Source organism: Hyperoodon ampullatus, assembly GCF_949752795.1.
Source record: "Hyperoodon ampullatus genome assembly, chromosome: 8".
Taxonomy (NCBI): Eukaryota; Metazoa; Chordata; class Mammalia; order Artiodactyla; family Ziphiidae; genus Hyperoodon; species Hyperoodon ampullatus.
This window is the reverse complement of record NC_136921.1, coordinates 92355689-92372116: the sequence shown is the minus strand read 5'-3', so window position 1 is coordinate 92372116 and position 16428 is coordinate 92355689. Positions and strand designations below refer to the sequence as shown.

The 16428-nt window shown below is 41.1% G+C and overlaps 1 protein-coding gene across 1 annotated transcript in view; it reads left to right on the top strand.

Annotated features, from left to right (window-relative positions):
• Nucleotides 1-16428, top strand: part of PDE11A (phosphodiesterase 11A) — a gene marked incomplete at its 3' end in the record, with an annotated part of 451285 nt that overhangs the window by 182192 nt on the left and 252665 nt on the right. Inside the window, exon 5 of the mRNA XM_079710707.1 lies at nt 11178-11242. Within this exon, the coding sequence (XP_079566833.1) occupies nt 11178-11242 (65 nt within the window). The remainder of the gene's footprint in view (nt 1-11177; nt 11243-16428) is intronic.

The following is a 16428-nucleotide window of genomic DNA, read 5'->3' as shown; positions in this document are numbered from 1 at the left end:
TGATTCTTCCAATCCAAGAACATGGTATATCTCTCCATCTATTTGTATCATCTTTAATTTCTTTCATCAGTGTCTTATAATTTTCTGCAAACAGGTCTTTTGTCTCCTTAGGTAGGTTTATTCCTAGATATTTTATTCTTTTTGTTGCAATGGTAAATGGGAGTGTTTTCTTGATCACTTTCAGATTTTTCATCACTAGTGTATAGGAGTGTCACAGATTTCTGTGCATTAATTTTGTATCCTGCTACTTTACCAAATTCATTGATTAGCTCTAGTAGTTTTTTGGTAGCATCTTTAGGATTCTCTGTGTATAGTATCATGTCATCTGCAAACAGTGACAGCTTTACTTCTTCTTTTCCGATTTGGATTCCTTTTATTTCCTTTTCTTCTCTGATTGCTGTGGCTAAAACTTCCAAAACTAAGTTGAATAAGAGTGGTGAGAGTGGGCAGCCTTGTCTTGTTCCTGATCTTAGTGGAAATGGTTTCAGTTTTTCACCATTGAGGACGATGTTGGCTGTGGGTTTGTCATATATGGCCTTTATTATGTTGAGGAAAGTTCCCTCTGTGCCTACTTTCTGCAGGGTTTTTATGATAAATTGGTGTTGAATTTTGTCAAAAGCTTTCTCTGCGTTTATTGAGATGATCATATGGTTTTTCTCCTTCAGTTTGTTAATGTGGTGTATCACATTGATTGATTTGCATATATTGAAGAATCCTTGCATTCCTGGGATAAACCCCACTTGATCATGGTTATGATCCTTTTAATGTGCTGTTGGATTCTGTTTGCTAGTATTTTGTTGAGGATTTTTGCATCTATGTTCATCAATGATATTGGCTTGTAGTTTTCTTTCTTTGTGACATCCTTGTCTGGCTTTGGTATCAAGGTGATGGTGGCCTTGTAGAATGAGTTTGGTAGTGTTCCTCCCTCTGCTATATTTTGGAAGAGTTTGAGAAGGATAGGTGTTAGCTCTTCTCTCAATGTTTGATAGAATTCGCCTGTGAAGCCATCTGGTCCTGGGCTTTTGTTTGTTGGAAGATTTTTAATCACAGTTTCAATTTCAGTGCTTGTGATTGGTCTATTCATACTTTCTGTTTCTTTCTGATTCAGTCTTGGCAGGTTGTGCATTTCTAAGAATTTGTCCATTTCTTCCAGGTTGTCCATTTTATTGGCATAGAGTTGCTTGTAGTAATCTCTCATGATCTTTTGTATTTCTGCAGTGTCAGTTGTTACTTCTCCTTTTTCATTTCTAATTCTATTGATTTGAGTTTCTCCCTTTTTTTCTTGATTAGTCTGGCTAATGGTTTATCAATTTTGTTTATCTTCTCAAAGAACCAGCTTTTAGTTTTATTGATCTTTGCTATCGTTTCCTTCATTTCTTTTTCATTTATTTCTGATCTGATTTTTATGATTTCTTTCCTTCTGCTGACTTTGGGGTTTTTTTTGTTCTTCTTTCTCTAATTGCTTTAGTTGTAAGGTCAGGTTGTTTATTCGAGGTGTTTCCTGTTTCTTAAGGTGGGATTGTATTGCTATTAACTTCCCTCTTAGAACTGCTTTTGCTGCATCCGATAGGTTTTGGGTCGTCGTGTCTCCATTGTCATTTGTTTCTAGGTATTTTTTTATTTCCTCTTTGATTTCTTCAGTGATCACTTCGTTATTAAGTATTGTTTAGCCTCCATGTGTTTGTAATTTTTACAGATCTTTTCCTGTAATTGAGATCTAGTCTCATAGTACTGTGGTCAGAAAAGATACTTGGTAGAATTTCAATTTTCTTAAATTTACCAAAGCTTGATTTGTGACCCAAGATATGATCTATCCTGGAGAATGTTCCATGAGCACTTGAGAAAACTGTGTATTCTGTTGTTTTTGGATGGAATGTCCTATAAATATCAATTAAGTCCATCTTGTTTATTGTATCATTTAAAGTTTGTGTTTCCTTATTTATTTTCATTTTGGATGATCTGTCCATTGGTGAAAGTGGGGTGTTAAAGTACCCTACTCTGAATTACTGTCGATTTCCTCTTTTATGGCTGTTAGTATTTGCTTTATGTATTGAGGTGCTCCTATGTTGGGTGCATACATATTTACAATTGTTATATCTTCTTCTTGGATCGATCCCTTTATCATTATGTAGTGTCCTTCTTTGTCTCTTCTAATAGTCTTTATTTTAAAGTCTATTTTGTCTGATATGAGAATTGCTACTCCAGCTTTCTTTTGGTTTCCATTTGCATGGAATATCTTTTTCCATCCCCTTACTTTCAGTCTGTATGTGTCTCTAGGTCTGAAGTGGGTCTCTTGTAGACAGCATATATATGGATCTTGTTTTTGTATCCATTCAGCCAATCTGTGTCTTTTGGTGGGAGCATTTAGTCCATTTACATTTAAGGTAATTATCGATATGTATGTTCCTATTCCCATTTTCTTAATTGTTTTGGGTTCTTTATTGTAGGTCTTTTTCTTCTGTTGTGTTTCTTGCCTAGAGAAGTTCCTTTAGCATTTGTTATAAAGCTGGTTTTGTGGTGCTGAACTCTCTCAGATTTTGCTTGTCTGTAAAGGTTTTAATTTCTCCATCAAATCTGAATGAGATCCTTGCTGGGTAGAGTAATCTTGGTTGCAGGTTTTTCTCCTTCATCACTTTAAGTATGTCCTGCCAGTCCCTTCTGGCTTGCAGAGTTTCTGCTGAAAGATCAGCTGTTAACCTTATGGGGATTCCCTTGTGTGTTATTTGTTGTTTTTCCCTTGCTGCTTTTAATATGTTTTCTTTGTATTTAATTTTTGACAGTTTGATTAGTATGTGTCTTGGCGTATTTCTTCTTGGATTTATTCTATATGGGACTCTCTGTGCCTCCTGGACTTGATTAACTATTTCATTTCCCATGTTAGGGAAGTTTTCAACTATAATCTCTTCAAATATTTTCTCAGTCCCTTTCTTTTTCTCTTCTTCTTCTGGAACCCCTATAATTCAAATGTTGGTGCGTTTAATGTTGTCCCAGAGGTCTCTGAGACTGTCCTCAGTTCTTTTCATTCTTTTTTCTTTATTCTGCTCTGCAGTAGTTATTTCCACTATTTTATCTTCTATGTCACTTATCCATTCTTCTGCCTCAGTTATTCTGCTATTGATCCCATCTAGAGTATTTTTTATTTCATTTCTTGTGTTGTTCATCATTGCTTGTTTCATCTTTAGTTCTTCTAGGTCCTTGTTAACTGTTTCTTGCATTTTGTCTATTCTATTTCCAAGATTTTTTTTTTTTTTTTTTTTTTTTTTTTGCGGTACGCGGGCCTCTCACTGTTGTGGCCTCTCCCGTTGCGGAGCACAGGCTCCGGACGCGCAGGCTCAGCGGCCATGGCTCACGGGCCCAGCTGCTCCGCGGCATGTGGGATCTTCCCGGACCGGGGCACGAACCCGCGTCCCCTGCATCGGCAGGCGGACTCTCAACCACTGCGCCACCACGGAAGCCCTATTTCCAAGATTTTGGATCATCTTTACTATCATTATTCTGAATTCTTTTTCAGGTAGACTGCCTATTTCCTCTTCATTTGTTAGGTCTGGTGGGTTTTTATCTTGCTCCTTCACTTGCTGTGTGTTTTTCTGTCTTCTCATTTTGCTTATCTTACTGTGTTTGGGGTCTCCTTTTCGTAGGCTGCAGGTTCATAGTTCCCGTTGTTTTTGGTGTCTGTCCCCAGTGGCTAAGGTTGGTTTAGTGGGTTGTGTAGGCTTCCTGGTGCAGGGGACTAGTGCCTGTGTTCTGGTGGATGAGGCTGGATCTTGTCTTTCTGGTGGGCAGGTCCACGTCTGGTGGTGTGTTTTGGGGTGTCTGCGGACTTTTTATGATTTTAGGCAGCCTCTCTGCTAATGGGTGGCGTTGTGTTCCTGTCTTGCTACTTGTTTGGCATAGGGTTGTCCAGCACTGTAGCTTACTGGTCGTTGAGTGAAGCTGGGTGCTGGTGTTGAGATGGAGATCTCTGGGAGATTTTTGCCATTTGATATTATGTGGAGCTGGGAGGTCTCTTGTGGACCAGTGTCCTGAAGTTGGCTCTCCCACCTCAGAGGCCCAGCACTGACTCCTGGGTTCAGCACCAAGAGCCTTTCATCCACATGGCTCAGGATAAAAGGGAGAAAAAGTAGAAAGAAAGGATTAGTAGAAGTAGAAAGAAAGAAAGAAAGAAAAGAGGGAGGGAGGGAGGAGGGAAGGAAGGAGGGAAGGAAGGACAAAAAGAAAGAAAGAAGATAAAGTAAAATAAAATAAAGTATGATAAAATATAATAAAGTTATTAAAATAAAAAATAATTATTAAGAAAAAACAAACAAACAAATTTTAAAAATGGACGTATAGAACCCTGGGACAAATGGTGGAAGCAAAGCTATACAGAGAAAATCTCACACAGAAGCATACACATACACACTCACAAAAAGAGGAAAAGGGGAAAAAATCATAAATCTTGCTCTTCAAGCCCACCTCCTCAATTTGGGATGATTTGTTGTCTATTCATGTATTCCACAGATGCAGGGTACATCAAGTTGATTGTGGAGCTTTAATCCGCTGCTTCTGAGGCTGCTGGGAGAGATTTCCCTTTCTCTTCTTTGTTCTCACAGCTCCCGAGTCTCAGCTTTGGATTTGGCCCCACCTCTGCGTGTAGGTCGCCATAGGGCATCTGTTGTTCGCTCAGACAGGACGGAGTTAAAGGAGTAGCCGCTTAGGGGACTCTGGCTCACTCAGGCCAGGGGGAGGGAGGGGTAAGGAGGCGGGGCGGGCCTGCGGCGGCAGAGGCCTGCGTGACGTTGCACCAGCCCGAGGCGTGCTGTGCGTTCTTCCAGGGAAGCCGTCCCTGGATTCCGGGACCCCGGCAGTGGCGGGCTGCACAGCCTCCCTGGAAGCGGGACGTGGACAGTGACCTGCGCTTGCACACAGGCCTCTTGGCGGTGGCGGCGGCGGCAGCAGCAGCCCCAGTGTCCCACGCCCGTCTCTGGGGTCCGCACTTTCAGCCGCGTCTTGCGCCCGTCTCTGGAGCTCCTTTAAGCAGCGCTCTTAATCCCCTCTCCTTGCGCACCAGGAAACAAAGAGGGAAGAAAAAGTCTCTTGCCTTTTCGGCAGTTCCAGACTTTTCCCCGGACTCCCTCCCGGCCAGCCATGGCACACTAACCCCCTGCAGGCTGTGTTCACGCCGCCAACCCCATTCCTCTCCCTGCGCTCAGACCGAAGCCCGAGCCTGAGTTCCCAGCCCCGCCTGCCCCGGCGGGCAAGCAGTCAAGCCTCTCAGGCTGGTGAGTGCTGGTCGGCACCGATCCTCTGCGGGAATCTCTCCGCTTTGCCCTACCCAGGTACGTGGGGAGTTTCTTGCCTTTTGGGAGGTCTGAGGTCTTCTGCCAGCGTTCAGAAGGTGTTCTGTAGGAGTTGTTCCACGTGTAGCTGTATTTCTGGTGTATCTGTGGGGAGGAAGGTGGTCTCTGAGTCTTACTCTTCTGCCATCTTCCTGGGAAGTCCTCATTTTTCTTCTAAAGACACGCGAACCTAAGAATTATACAAGGTATGAAATTAGGGAACATAGTCTATAATACTGTCTTCACTTCTGATACCAAGTACAAGTTCAAGAGTTCCCAAGACCACTCTCAAACTCAATATTTTGCTAGAAGGGTTCACAGAATTCACCGAAAGCGGTTATATACACGGTCATGGTTTATTATGGGAAGAGATACAAATTAAAGTAAGCCAAGGGAGAGATCAGTCCAGGAAGGTTCCGAAAGTGGTGCTTCCACTTGACCTCTCTCCATGGAGTCATGGAAAGCATTAAGTTCTCCCAGCAGTGATGCACACATCACTGTGTGTGCATGAAGTATTCAATATGCATGAACTATTGCCAGCCAGGAAAGGTCACCCGAGCCTTGGCATCCAGGGTCTTTGTTGGGGCTCGATCACTAAAACCTATTTGGCCACCCTCATAGCTGCCCTCAGTCTCCCTGCCCTCCAGAGGTCAACTGATACCATGTGACCCAAAGGCTCCACCCTAAATCACATTGTTGGTGTGGCTCAAAGCCACCACTCTAAGTTACATTGTTACTATCTGGCTGGCCCAAGGCACCCAGGTAAACAAAGACATTTTTACCCAGGCTGGACATTCCAAGGGCTTAGAGGTTACCTCCCAGGAGACAAGGGCAAAGGCCAGACCTTTCTTTGAGTAAGCTTACTTCTTCCTACACACAAGGTCAACATTGTGGTTCATGAATCTGGTATCTGACTTTGATCAGGACACCATGGGCTGGTTTACTGGGGAACACAACTAGTACTTTCCATGATATGGAGTGCTAAAGTTGAAAGATGCATAATCCTTGACTTTCCCTTTACTCATTAAAAAGGAATTTAGAAACTAAAACCAAAAAATAAAATAAAAAAATATTTGACCCTGTTTTTCTTATCAGCATGTGATTTATGTTAGGATAAAAAGTTCAAACATTTTAGAAAAAGGAATTTCTTGCTTTTGGTAGTTTTAACAAGTCCTCTCTTACATTTCAAGAGTTCAAACATTCTGACATTTCACTGAGGTTCTTGTTTATCTTATCCATTCTCTTTGTGATTCTAGAGCTGTAAGTTATATCGCTTTAAGATTTCAGGATTTTCTGTTCCATTTCTTCTATCACTCAGAGGATTTTTTTTTAATTCTGAAAAGATCTTTATTCTTTTTTAATCTCTAGACATTTTTCAGGTTTATTTCTTAAGGTATGGAGAGCAGAAGTTCACTTTTTATTCCAGGGAGCACTAATTTTGATGAGCCAGGACAAGTTAAGCTCCCTACCATAAAGTAAGCTCCGTGCATGCAAGGATTTTTTTTTCTTTTACTTTTACAGTGTAGCCCCAGTGCCTATTGCACTACTTGACACATACAGACACTCAATACATATTTGTTGTGTCAAATAACAGTTTTCAAAAAGTTAAAAACCTAACCCTTGCACAAATCTAAAACAAGCAAGTATCAAAGATGTAGTTAACACATTAATGAGAGAAGCCAGCAAAGTAGTAGTCCGTTCTGAAACAGATACCGGATGAATGCAGGCACAAGATTGCTAGGTTAGAGTCTAAAAATGCTTACCATCATCCAGGACAATAAAATTGTAATTATGGGCTTATCTTTTCTACTGCACAGAAGCCATTCGCACTTCTGCTTGGATAAAATTCATTTTCATTGCTATAGGACAAAAATCATTTTTGTAATGTCAAGCTGTTCTTTGTTGCCCCAGTGGCTTCCTGAGTGACAGCACTTGCCCTGCTTGTTTTGAACTTCCACTTAGTTATTGCCCACTTCTGGGTACCCATCGTCAGCATATGTACTCAAGCCACAAGCCTCATGATGACTTCCTCATTTTACCCCTTGTCTCCTTTCCATGTAGACCCAGTCACATTCAAATTATCCAAGGGGAGTGCTTCCTGAGTGCCACAAGTTACCCTACCTATGACCCTCTATAAAGGCACTTAACCCGTGGGTCCTTGCTCTGCTGTCTGCCTGCCTGCAGTGACCAAACTTTGAGCTTTGGGTGACTTTCTGTGGTCCTTTGGGCATACTGTGCCCCCCTCTCTAGGGCCTGTGAATATAATAAACCTTTTAATTTCACATGCGTTTCTGAGTGTAATCTCTGTGTCTGTGTTAGAGTGATCCTCAAAACCCCCACCAAGGGGGCTTACTCCCCCTTTTACCACCCAGTGGATGTCAGTTTTTCAGAAAATAACATCTGTCCTTTCAGAGTTGTAAAGTTTTCTAATCAGCAGTGAAAATTAAGCCAAATAAAGTATTCTTAGTAATATTGGAGAGTTTAATCTCATCTATCAAATCTGGAAATTAAAAGATATATCCTTCTTGATTTCCAAATGCAAAAACAATTATTAGTTGATTGGTAACTTGATTTATTTTATATCAAGCCAAGTGTTTTACTTCAAGTTACTTTTAGTCTATGTTTATTCAGATTCAGGTATATAGTAGGTACTCAATAAATATTCATAGAATTAATAAATAAAGGCAGAATTTATCTAAGTATTCTGGCTCTGAAGGAGTCATGTCCAAATAATTTTCTCTTTCAATGCTACTTGCTCATGTTTATGAAAACAGTGAGTAGTGGGGAAATTAGAAGCTGTGGAATCAGACCGACATGGTTCAAATCCCAATTCTGTTAACATATTGGTTATATGGTTTCCAGGAAACCACTTAACCCCTCTAAGCTTTCATTTTCTTTCAGGAAAATGGAGATAATAATACCTACCTTGCCAGGATGTTGTAAGCATCAATACGTACATAAAGGATTGGTCATAATTATGCAAAATGCCTCATACAGATTTGCAGTAAAATGGTAGGATATGGTTGTCTTAGTCAGTTTGAGCTGCTATTGCAAATTATCATAGACTGGGTGGCTTAAATAACAAACATGTATTTCTCCCAGTTCTGGAGGCTGGGAAAGGGAAATCCAAGATCAAGACACTGGCAGATCCAGTGTTTGGTGTGGCCACCCTTCCTGGTTTGTAGGTGGCCATGTTCTCGTTGTATCCTCACATAGCAGAGAAGAGAAGAAGAAGCAAGCTCTCTCTGTCTCTTTTAAAAGTACTAATTCCCGGGCTTCCCTGGTGGCGCAGTGGTTGAGAGTCCGCCTGCCGATGCAGGGGACACGGGTTCGTGCCCTGGTCTGGGAAGATCCCACATGCCACGGAGCGGCTGGGCCCGTGAGCCATGGCTGCTGAGCCTGCGCGTCCGGAGCCTGTGCTTCGCAACGGGAGAGGCCACAACAATGAGAGGCCCACATACCGCAAAAAAAAAAAAAAAGTACTAATTCCCTTATGAGGCTGCACCCTCACAACCTAATAACCTCTCAAAGGCCCCATCTCCAAATACCGTCACATTGAGGATTAGGGTTTCAACATATGAATTTTGGGGGGACACAAACATTCAGTTCATAGCAACAGCCTAAAACATGATTAAAAAGTAGAAGAATTTACTGTCATCTAACAAAATAATGGAAAGAAATCACAGATGATGAGAGATCAAAGTAGAGATACGACTTTCTCTTTTAAAATCTGTAACAATTTCCCATTCTGCAAGCATAAATGAAATGCTTCTACTTATTATCCGGTTACTGTTTTAACTTTAAGAATTATTTAGGGTATGGTTTGAGGAGTTTATTATTTGGTGATAGCAAATAGTCTGTGGCTTGTTGGCCTTGTGAGACCCCAAGAATATTGCAGCTAGATCAAGATTTCTGTGTTCTAAGTGATTGGTTTCTGTTTAAGCCCTCAATTAAGATAAGTGTTCTAGTTAATTTTGCTGTGTAACAAATAAGCCCAACATTGAGAGGCTTAAACCAACCATGTTGGTTTAACCTGATCCTGTGGATCAGGAATTTGGAGAGGGAATAGCCAGGATGGTTTACCTCTTTCCAGGATATCTGGAACCACTGTTGGAGATCAGGGGTGATTTAATGGCTGGGAACTAGAATCATCTGAAGGTCTGTTTGCTTTTACGTCTGGCACCTGGGCTGGGAGGGCTTAAATACTGGAGCTGCTGACCAGAGCATCTACATGTGACTCCTCTGTATGGTTGGCTACCTTTCAGCATAGTGTCCTCAGGGTAGTTGGACTTATGACATGGTGGCTCAGGGCTCCAGGCACAAGTATTCCAGTCAGATGAGGCAGAAGCTTCATTGACTTTTATGACAACTTCAGAAGGCGCATAGCCTCTCTTCTATATATTCTATTTGTTGTAGTGGTCTAGAGCCCACCTAGATTCAAGGGGAGGAAACATAGACCCTACAACTTGGTAGGAAGGTGGCAGGGTCATATTGTAGAGAAGAATGTGGGATAGGAGATATTGCTGTGGCCATTTCTGGAAAATAAAATTTGCCACAATGAGTAATTTTGTAGAGGCATATTTCACATTAGAATATGAAATGAAATATGTCCTATAGTTGTCAAGGGTATTTCCTTTTAGTTGATCTATTGGCACTGCCCTGCTAGTCACACACAGTTTTCTTTGTGATGGGCTTTTATCTTTTACTTAATGTTGCATTTGTTTAGTATGGGTTCATTACCTCACTGATAAAGCTGTTTTAATATTTAATCTATTCCCAGTTCCCAAGTCATTTTCTCAAGTGCCCATCAGTTCCTTATAAGTGGTTAATTTAAACGGCCTTTGAAGCATGACTGCATCTGGCTAAGGCAAATCTAAATGTCAACCTTGGAAGCATCCAGTGACATTCAGATGACTCCTTTCAGTATAGGGCCTCCTTTTTCTATGATGTGGTATATCTTGTCAAAAGAGGACCAGAAACGGTGCCTTTCCCACTCAATATTTTTAGCGTTGTTGAAAAAACTGACACTCTAGAGTCATGCAGACTTGCTTTAATCCCAGTGGCCCCATCTAGTTGTGTGAAACAGTGTAAGTTTCTTTAAAGTTATGGGTTGGTTTCCTCATCTATACACTGAAGATAAAAATCCCCACTTCAAAGAGGTGTAATAGGGAAATTAAACAGTCAAAGAAGCTTCTGGTGTAGGGCCGGGTTTATAGTAAGAACTCAACAGTAGCTATTGATAAGAAAAACTGTCTTTGCGTTTTCTGTGCCTATAGATTACCTTTCAGCATAATAGATCTTGATCAGGATCTTGAACTGATTGTGCCAGTTTCACTGGACAGTTAAGGGAGGAAGTGTCCACACTAGGGATGATCTTAAGTGTCTTCCTCTTCATTACCCTTTGCAGGTGACAGAAAAACATTCACCTGAGGACAGTGATAAGCCAGGGAAGGTAATTTCAGGAACCTGGGGTTGATGGAGGGCGACCTTTTGAGAGATGTTTTGTCTCTACCAGGTTCTCCATGGATGGTGACTGGGTTGTTAAAAGGGCAGTAAAAAAATTATTTTCAAATGAGATGTCCCTTTGCCTGACCACCACAGGATTTTTACACCTTATTGTAAAAATATATACATATTTAGAAATGTATTAAAACTTGGGCAGTATGTACCACGTAAGAAATAAAGTACAAAATGTAGGATAAAATTTTCTCGTATGCCTCAGGATTTCTCCACTTAAAATCTCTCTTTAATCTCCAATTATTGTAATAGTCATTATAAAGATGAAAAATGTTTACTGGAATATTTTAAACTGTGAGAAAGCTTTAACTGACTTGGGTTTGTTGTCTTTCTGTGTGGCAGGTGGTGAAGTTTACCAAATCCTTTGAATTGCTGTCCCCAAAGTGCAGTGCTGATGCTGAGAACAGGTAGGGCTTATGAGTTTCAGTTTTGTCTCTAATCCTCATCTTCGATCTGTGGTGTTGGCAGCATTGCATAATTTCTGAGGATAAGAGTTTTTTTTTCTTTAGATCAGCAAGTGCAGCCAAATATCATCACTCTTCTGTATTTCAGGGCTTAAATTAAAACTATACATAAAAATACATGTATAGGGCCTCCCTGGTGGCGCAGTGGTTGAGAGTCCGCCTGCCGATGCAGGGGATACGGGTTCGTGCCCCGGTCTGGGAGGATCCCATATGCCGCGGAGCGGCTGGGCCCGTGAGCCATGGCCGCTGGGCCTGCGCGTCCGGAGCCTGTGCTCCGCAACGGGAGAGGCCACAACAGTGAGAGGCCCGCGTACCGCAAAAAAAAAAAAAAAAAAAAAAAAAAAAAAAAAAAAAATACATGTATATACATCTAAAACTGCTAATGAATAAAGTCGATTTTTAGATATTCCATAACTGCATAGATAACCTTTTTTTTTGTTTTATTCTGGTCCCTCGTTTGTCTTCTTCCCTTTTGTTTGCTTGTGTTTGACCAATACCCCTTGAGGAAAAGACTAAGAGTTTCTAGTAATTCACTTTTTGTCCCTATTGGTATCTTTGAGGCTGTAGCAGGGTGAAAGTAAGGGTTGGGGACAATTAGTGAATTTCTGTTAGCTTTGCACTACCCTGAATAATAGTTTGGCTACTACAAAAATAGATTCTCTTTACTTTGGTCACCTCTAGAAGAAGGGCGAAAAAAATAGTGAAATTGACCAAAATGCAGAAATATGGAGAAGGACAAGTAAAGCATGATGATGATAATGATGACAATACCAATGATGGTAATACCAGCTAGATAAGCAGCTTCCATTTATTCTGTGCTGAGTGTGCCAGGTACTATTCTAAATGCTTTATATGCATTGAATCCCCCCAGATAACCTGATGAAGTAGGCATCATTACCCATGTGTGACAGAGGAGAAAGCCAAGGTTCAGTGAGTTTAAGTGACTTGTTCAAGGCCCTGCAGCCAGTAAATGGTAGCCACATCTCAGGACAAGATCACCTGCATAAAACCCTCCCAATCTCTGAATTTTGATCCCATTGCCACACATAATTTATAGTCTGGTAATTAATCTCATATAGTGAATGTCTGCTGGATTGTTTCCCAATCTGGCGGGATCAATCAGAATCAAGCTTGGAGAACTGAATAAAAACTAAATTCTCAGGACCCACATGAGTGCTTTTGATTCAATATGTTGAAAGTGAAGTCCTAAAGATCTGTATATTCAAAAGGCTCTTTGGGTAATACCTGTTTCAAGATGTAATAGTTGAAGGTAATTTGATTTCATGTACTTACTATTGCCTTTAAGTTCAGAAAATAGAAATCAGTACATTAAAATGGGCACTTTAGTTGCTTCACTTTTTATCAAGTGTATGAAATTTAAAAGAGTCCATTTCTAATTCCAGTTATAGAGCATTCTTGAAAAGGCCAAATTATAGGAACAGAAAAGCAGATCAGTAGTTGCCAGGGTATGGAGATAGAGAGAAGGGTTTACTATGAGGGGGTACAGGGGAATTTTGAGTGGTGAAGGAACCGTTCTCCTTCTTGCTTGTGGCGGCAGTTATACAACTGCATTTGTCAAAACTTGCAGAACTGTGCGCTTAAAAAGCATAAATTTTACTATTTGTAAATTATACCTTAAAATGGGAAACAAGAGGTCTTTTGTAAGAGGTTTTTGTTTTCGTGAAAATGTATGTTCACATCTATGTTTAATGTCAGCTAATCTATACCCAAAAAAGATGTAGACATAGAGTTACTAGTGGTGTATTCAGCTATTTTCCTAAAAATTTCATGTAAAATAACATGAAATACATTTTAAAATATCTATCTGTACTTAGTCCTTTAGCTAGTTATGGCCTCATATAGGTTCTCTCTCTCATATATGAGGGGGAAAAGCCTTCCTTTGAAATCCTAATGTTTTAATATTGTTCTTTTTTTTTTTAACTACTGAATGTGTCCTCATGGTCACTGCAGAGTTAAATATTTCATTATTTTTAATGCTGAGAGAACTTCCATGTCAAAACGAAATGACCCAGGGCCCATACTGCTCTTGGCAAACTTCTGATAAGAAGGAAAAAGAAAGAGAGAGAGAGAGAGAGAGAGAGAGAGAGAAAGGAAGGAAGGAAGGAAGGGAGGGAGGGAGGAAGGAAGGAAGAAAAAGAAAGAAAGGTCAGATTTTCTTTAAAGAGACATTTGAAAAGTGCCTTTGAACTTTGACATTATGAGATAGTACTCTCCATCATTCTATTTGTGGCCTTTATGTAGAATGTCCATTTATTTCAGAGGACCTTTCCTGCATTGTCTAGTAATTTTCCTCATGTAGATGTGGGATCCTTTGGTCATTTATTGGAAGTTAAAGGAATAAAGACAGGTGGCTCTAGCATTTACTTCGCCAGTGGCCATGGAAGAGACATTGAAACAGGCTATGAGTCTACAAATCACAGCCTGCTCTCAACACGTTGCAAATCTTTCCTTTAACCTTCATCACTTAACATCTTCTCTATAGATAATGTCCATTGGATACCTTAGTCCTCTGGACATCATTCAGAGTTTTAATAGGATAGCTCTTGAAGAGAATGTCTAGGGTTTCATGCAACAATGTTTCAGGGCATTAGTTTAATTCTGATGAATTTTGATTTAAAGCTTGCTGATTTTTATAGACAGTCCTTGAAGACTTTTTTAAAAACCAGTTTTGTTGCTGACTCATCATTTCTGCCTCCTGTCTTATGCGGCTAACTCTTTTGTCATGGCCAGTCTCCTCTTGGTCTCCATGTAATTAATACCAAGCAATTTGAGAGTTGGAAATGATTTGATCTGTCTTTCTTCATGTGGTGTTTACCTCCTCTGGGACATCCTTGATGACTCTTCTAGTGATAAGATTCTCACAATGTCACGGTGGGCTTTTTCTACTGATAGGGAGCTCTAATTGTTAGAAAGGCATTTTAGGTTGAATCACATTTCTGTAACTTCCACCTCTTTGTCCTAAATTTGTCCTTTGGAGATAGTTATCCTTTCATTAATTTTATTACTTCATTCCACAGCCATATGATGAGTACCTACCCTCTGACAGGTAATGGGGCTACAGAGATTTTTTTTTTTTAATCAGCAGTCTCTGCCCTCAAGGATCTCAAGGCCAATGAACAGGGGTAGGAGCGGGTTAAGAATAGAATATAGGGCTTCCCTGGTGACGCATTGGTTGAGAGTCCGCCTGCCGATGCAGGGGACACAGGTTCATGCCCTGGTCCGGGAAGATCCCACATGCCGCGGAGCGGCTAGGCCCGTGAGCCATGGCCGCTGGGCCTGCGCGTCCGGAGCCTGTGCTCCACAATGGGAGAGGCCACAACAGTAAGAGGCCCGCGTACCGCAAAAAAAAAAAAAAAAAAAAAAAAGAATATAATATAACCATACCTGGATTTCACCAGGCCTCCAGACCATGGCTATAAATAGAGTCATGGTAACAGTGATAATCTATACTTGGCTGCTTGGTCATTTCTCCCTTGTAGTGTAAGAACCCAAGCCCTTTGCAAAAGTCACTCTTGAAGTAGCTCTGGGAATCCCCAAGATTAAAAAAAATTTTTTATTGCTCACTCATCATTTCTTCCAAGTGTTCCTAAGTCCTCTTCCTCTAAACATGGCAGAGCAGCATCTGCTGGACAGGGGCTTCCTGGCCCACTGCAGAATTCCCATGAGCATAACTGGACTCCTCACCACCGCTGTGCCACAGCTCCCTGGGCACTGTCTCAGATGCACTGGTGGCCTTTCCAAATCCAAGCAGGGCTCGGTAGTCAGTGCAGAAGGTAAGAAGGTTCACTTTCCCTACTGTGTGCTATAGTTTGTTGCCTGACCCCTAATCAGTCCTGCATGTACCTCATTTTTTTTTACAAGTCTTTTAGTTCCTAAAGCTTTTCTTTTTCCATAGGACTTGGACTTAGTCCATGGAGCCAGGCTTAGGAACCAGTCCCCAGATTGAGAGCTAGCCACTAAGTTGTTCTTTTGATTTATCCACCTTTCTTCCATCTTAGCCACCAGACTCAGATGCTCAAGACCTCCTCCTCCCAGTCCCTTCCCCTCCATGCACATCAGCTTATACAACACATAAAGGCCCCCTCATATACAGATGTGTCCCAGATTAGGCTCATATGTCCTGCTGTCAAGTACATCACTGACGGCAAAGCAATTCAATACTTTCTGTAAAAGGTTTGTGCAAGGTGGTATTTTAATATAGAGGAAGGGGCACCCAACTCATCTGGGGAAAACTGGAAGATGATTCTGAGAGAAAGCTTTCAGACATGGTAAAAGTTCATTTAGGTCCTGTAGAATGATGGGAAGTTAGTGACACGACTACCTTCCAGGGTGAGGAAACATCGTAAACAGAAGCATAGAGGTGGGAGAGAAAACATGGCATGTTTCAGAATCTTTAATTAGGGCTGTGACCTGTTGTCACAAGGGTCATCATAATTGATGGTGATGGCCCTAAACTTCTGAGGGCCTCCAGCTCCCCTGAATGCCATCTCATGGGGGTTTGGGTCCTATCTGGTCCTCAGATGCTCAGACCCTCTTAATTGGCCTGGAGACTGGCTACATGCTTGCTTGCTCATGGGGGAGTAGCAACAGATAGTGAAATATTAAGATTTGTCTTGAAAAATCCTCTGGGCAGTAGTGTGGAGGAAGGACCAGAGGATGATAAGCTAAAGCCACCAAGGATTAAATCTACTGCCTTACCCACATGGCAGTGGTTCAGTTCTGGTAGACTGCACGGATCCACTATCCTTAACTTTTCCAAGTCAGCAACTGCTATTTTTAGACTATTTTCATATTTCATGGTCCCCAGACTCTTCACCACCCTTTTTATTCTCCCTTGGACGTGCCCCAGCTTAGAATGGAACATGATATTCCAGTTTTTTCCAGAATCAGACCAGTTTAGAAATAGACATGTGCCTCTCTTTTGCAGAATATAATACTGTTGATGCATTTATTATTTACAGTCCTCTTGCGTTGTCAATACTGACTTTAAAAAAAAATTAAGATCTTGTCTGATCCATTCGACTCTCCCTCTTCTCTAGGACCTTTCCTGTGAAGCCTAATTTAATAATATTTAGTGAAGCGGCCAGAATAAGCTTTCTTGAATCTCT